The sequence below is a fragment of the Oncorhynchus clarkii genome, chromosome 6 (assembly GCF_045791955.1).
Source record: "Oncorhynchus clarkii lewisi isolate Uvic-CL-2024 chromosome 6, UVic_Ocla_1.0, whole genome shotgun sequence".
Lineage (NCBI taxonomy): Eukaryota > Metazoa > Chordata > Actinopteri > Salmoniformes > Salmonidae > Oncorhynchus > Oncorhynchus clarkii.
Genome location: NC_092152.1, coordinates 6,204,917 through 6,209,916, shown reverse-complemented (window position 1 = coordinate 6,209,916; position 5,000 = coordinate 6,204,917). Strand labels below are relative to the sequence as shown.

At 45.4% G+C, this 5,000-nt stretch overlaps 1 protein-coding gene across 1 annotated transcript in view; it reads left to right on the top strand.

Annotated features, from left to right (window-relative positions):
• LOC139411884 (extracellular matrix organizing protein FRAS1-like) overlaps positions 1-5,000 on the top strand; it is a 295,297-nt gene that overhangs the window by 266,112 nt on the left and 24,185 nt on the right. Inside the window, exons 58-63 of the mRNA XM_071158633.1 lie at positions 1,809-2,153; positions 2,427-2,587; positions 3,392-3,536; positions 3,793-3,998; positions 4,173-4,329; positions 4,595-4,795. Of these exons, the coding sequence (XP_071014734.1) occupies positions 1,809-2,153; positions 2,427-2,587; positions 3,392-3,536; positions 3,793-3,998; positions 4,173-4,329; positions 4,595-4,795 (1,215 nt within the window). The remainder of the gene's footprint in view (positions 1-1,808; positions 2,154-2,426; positions 2,588-3,391; positions 3,537-3,792; positions 3,999-4,172; positions 4,330-4,594; positions 4,796-5,000) is intronic.

Here is a 5,000-nt window from a genome sequence, read left to right as displayed (position 1 = left end):
TTCGCTACACTCGCATTGACATCTGCTAACCATGTGTATGTGACCAATAACATCTACTAACCATGTGACCAATAACATCTGCTAACCATGTGTATGTGACCAATAACATCTGCTAACCATGTCTATGTGACCAATAACGTCTGCTAACCATGTGACCAATAACATCTGCTATCCATGTGTATGTGACCAATAACATCTGCTAACCATGTGTATGTGACCAATAACATCTGTTAACCTCTAGCGTCGAGCAATCCCGTATCCGGGATCGTGAATACAGCCTCAAGCTCATTACCATAACGCAACGTTAACTATTCATGAAAATCGCAAATGAAATGAAATAAATATATTGGCTCACAAGCTTAGCCTTTTGTTAACAACACTGTCATCTCATATTTTCAAAAAATGCTTTTCAACCATAGCTACACAAGCATTTGTGTAAGAGTATAGATAGCTAGCATAGCATTAAGCCTAGCATTCAGCAGGCAACATTTTCACAAAAACAAGAAAAGCATTCAAATAAAATAATTTACCTTTGAAGAACTTCGGATGTTTTCAATGAGGAGACTCTCAGTTTGATAGCAAATGTTAAGTTTTTCCAAAAAGAAATCGCTCCGTTTTGTTCATCACGTTTGGCTAAGAAAAAAACCCGAAAATTCAGTCATTACAACGTCAAACTTTTTTCCAAATGAACTCCATAATATCGACAGAAACATGGCAAACGTTGTTTAGAATCAATCCTCAAGGTGTTTTTCACATATCTATTCGATGATAAATAATTCGTGGCAGTTGGGTTTCTCCTCTGAAGAAAAAGGAAAAACACACGCAGGTGGAGATTACGTAATAATTGCAACAGAGGACACCAAGCGAGCACCTGGTAAATGTAGTCTCTTATGGTCAATCTTCCAATGATATGCCTACAAATACGTCACAATGCTGCAGACACCTTGGGGAAACTACAGAAAGTGTAAGCTCATTCCTGGCGTATTCACAGCCATATAAGGAGACATTGGAACACAGCGCCTTCAAAATCTGGGGCATTTCCTGTTTGAAATTTCATCTTGGTTTCGCCTGTAGCATCAGTTCTGTGGCACTCACAGACAATATCTTTGCAGATTTGGAAACGTCAGAGTGTTTTCCTTCCAAAGCTGTCAATTATATGCATAGTCGAGCATCTTTTCGTGACAAAATATCTTGTTTAAAACGGGAAAGTTTTTTTATCCCAAAATTAAAAGAGCGCCCCCTATATCAAAGAAGTTAAATACGTGTATGTGACCAATAACATCTGCTAACCATGTGACCGATACATTTTGATTTGATTTGACCTGCGCCTTCCATTAGTGCTGCTTAGTGCAGTGATAGTCCAGCCCTTCAGACCACCATCCAGGGTGTGGCAGGTAGCTTAGTGCAGTGATAGTCCAGCCCTTCAGACCACCATCCAGGGTGTGGCAGGTAGCTTAGTGCAGTGATAGTCCAGCCCTTCAGACCACCATCCAGGGTGTGGCAGGTAGCTTAGTGGTTAGCGCTTTGGACTTGTAACCGAAAGTTTGCAAGTTCAAACCCCTGAGCTGACAAGGTACAAATCTGTTGTTCTGCCCCTGAACAAGGCAGTTAACCCACTGTTCCTAGGCCGTCACTGAAAATAAGAATTTGTTCTTAACTGACTTGCCTAGCTAGTTAAATAAAGGTAAAATTAAAAAAAATAATAAATAAGAGGGGTTGGATTAAATGTGGTAAGACACATTTCAGTTGTACCACTGACTAGGTATCACCCTTTCCAAACAGTCTTTCCTCCATCTCTCTCCCTCCAGGTGACACCAGCAGTACGGTCTCGGCTCTCTGTTACACGGTCCCTAAGTCAGCTAAAGGAAGCAGTCCACACGGCCTGGAGTCTGGGTCTGACTATGAGAGTCGAGGTATGACTGCCGACAGCAGGGTCATCTTCGGCCCCGGCGTCTCCGTGTCCACCTGCGACGTCAAGCTCATCGACGACAGCGAATACGAACTCTCCGAGGAGTTTGAGCTCCACCTGTCGGACGCCTCGGATAACACCCGCATGGGCGATGTCAGCGTGGCGACGGTGGTCATCGACGGGCCAAATGATGCTTCGACGGTATCCCTGGGAAACGCTACGTTTACGTTCAGCGAGGACGCCGGTGAGAGCTCATAATGTGTTATAACAGCAGGTTATAAAGGCTAATAAGCAGTTATTAAGCAGTATACATGCAGGTGAAAGTGTGACTGAGGATAGTTATACATCTGGTGACTTGGGGCTATGCTAGAGTTAAACGGTCACATTTCTACGTTCAATTCTTCGACAATCAATAGATATACTGTATATCATCGCTCGAATGAACCGCTGGGAGAACAGGAAGTATAACTCTAACCTCTGACCTAACACCCCCTAACCTCTGACCCTTCGTCTCCAGGCACCATAGAGATCCCAGTGATGCGTCAGGGCAGTGACCTGTCGTCAGTGACCTCTGTGTGGTGCGCCACGCGCCCCTCTGACCCCCCCTCCGCCACCCCCGGGGTCGACTACATCCCCTCCTCCAGGAGGGTGGAGTTCAAAGCCGGAAAGACTGTGGAGGTAAAGAAGAATAACATTTTGTTATTGTTTTATTGTCTAAAATACCAATGTCAGCGATTTAATAATTTTTCAAAAGGATTTTAGTTGTGTTGCTTTTTTGTATTGAGAGTAGGAATTTAATGTCATGGTCCGTCTCTTTCCTCTGTCTCTCTCTCTCTCTTTTTCTGTCTCTCTCTTTTTCTGTCTCTCTCTGTCTCTCTCTGTCTCTCTCTGTCTCTCTCTCTCTCTCTCTGTCTCTCTCTGTCTCTCTCTTACTTTCTCTGTCTCTCTCTCTCTCTGTCTCTCTTTCTTTCTTTCTCTCTCTCTCTTTCTCTCTCTCTCTCTGTCTCTCTCTCTGTCTCTCTCTCTGTCTCTGTCTTTCTCTCTTTCTCTCTTTCTCTATCTTACTCTCTGTCTCTCTTTCTTTCTCTCTCTCTCTCTCTCTCTCTCTCTCTCTCTCTCTCTGTCTTTCTCTCTTTCTCTCTCTTACTCTCTCTGTCTCTCTCTCTTTGTTTCTCTGTCTCTCTCTCTCTCTCTCTCTCTGTCTTTCTCTCTTTCTCTCTCATACTCTCCCTGTCTCTTTCTCTTTGTCTCTCTCTCTCTGTCTCTCTGTCTTTCTCTCTTTCTCTCTCTTACTCTCTCTGTCTCTCTCTCTTTGTCTCTCTCTCTCTCTGCCTTTCTCTCTTTCTCTCTCTTACTCTCTCTGTCTCTCTCTCTTTGTCTCTCTCTCTCTCTGTGTCGCTCTCTCTGTCACTCTGTCTCTCTCTCTCTCTCTCTGTGTCGCTCTCTCTGTCTCTCTCTCTCTGTCTCTCTCTCTTGCTCCAGACGTGCAGTCTGACCATCATGGATGACATCCAGAACCCAGCCATAGAGGGGTCAGAGTCCTTTGTAGTGTTCCTCTCCTCCCCTCGGGGGGCCGTCCTTCTGGAACCTTTCCAAGCCTCCGTGGTCATCACGGACACCTTGGACCGTACGTACACCCCTACACACACACACACACAACTCTCTTCTAGAGCAGAGGTTTTCTAACTTTTGTTGCCCAGCAACCCACGCACAGGCAAACCGGCGACCCAGGGACTCCCATCATATGTTAGCAAAGACTAAATAAAAGTCACATCTAGATCACAGTCTCCTGGAAGCAGTTGAACACCTTCTGAAATTGTACGTTTCATAGCACAGTACCTCATAATCCCTACTCATTTACCCCAACAATTCCTTCCTCCCAGTTCCCAGCATGCAGTTTGAGAAGACGGCGTACAAGGTGACGGAGAAGGAGGGCGTGCTGAACATCCCCGTCGTTAGAACGGGAGACCTGACGGTCAAGTCCTCTGTCCGCTGCTTCACTCGCACCATGTCTGCCATGGCGATGGACGACTTCAAGGAGAGGAGGAACGCAGACGACTCACGTATCGCCTTCCTCCAGGGGGAGAAGGTAGGTTCTTTAGCCCACAGTGGTTCTTCACGGGAATGGTGTTATAATAGTTGGTACATATTAGTGCTGTGTTAAAATGTGTTAAAAAACCTCTGTATGGAGCCCTACCAGACCAATACAGTTGGCTTTGATGTTATGATGATGATGATGATGATGATGATGATGATGATCCAGGTCAAGAACTGCACGGTGCACATCAACGACGACTCTGTGTTCGAGCCTGAGGAAGAGTTCCAGGTGCATCTTGGGACGCCGCTTGGGGACCAATGGAGTGGAGCCGTGGTGGGAGTTAGTGACATTGTCACGGTGACCATCACTAACGACGAGGACGGTAAGCAACGGGACAGGTTTCCCTAATCTCAGTGTTTCTCTTTTTAGCTGTATACACATGAATAGAGTGGCAGACTGGCTGTTGATAGTTTGTATTGTATGTAATGTATTGTATAAGGTAATGACATTGTAAGACAGTACAAACAGGAATTGCAAACAGGGCATATTTTTACATAGAAAAAAAAGCCCAGTCATTTTAAAAATGAATTGTATGTTTAATTTCACATGTTCATTGTAAAGTGAACATTGATATTGTACCACCCCAGCCCCCACCATAAAGTTTGAGCAGGCGTCGTACCAGGTGAGGGAGCCTCCCGGGCCAGACGGCATCGAGGTGCTTCACATCAAGGTGGTCAGGACAGGAGACCAGGACCGCACCTCCAAGGTCCGCTGTAGCACCCGGGACGGATCAGCCCAGTCCGGAGTGGACTACAACCCCAAGAGCAGAGTGCTCAAATTCACCCCTGGTCAGTAAAGGCTTAATGAGGAGGAGCATTGTGGGTAGTGAAGTACATCTGTCTACAAGAACCTCATAGCCAATCACACTGCTCTTTAGTGACTGTTCAGACTTGGTGCCGTGTGCATATTTATTCACCAGTTTCAGAGGGACTTTGACAGGAAATGGAATATGTTTTTACATGAATGAAGGTATGTTACATGATACAGCATATG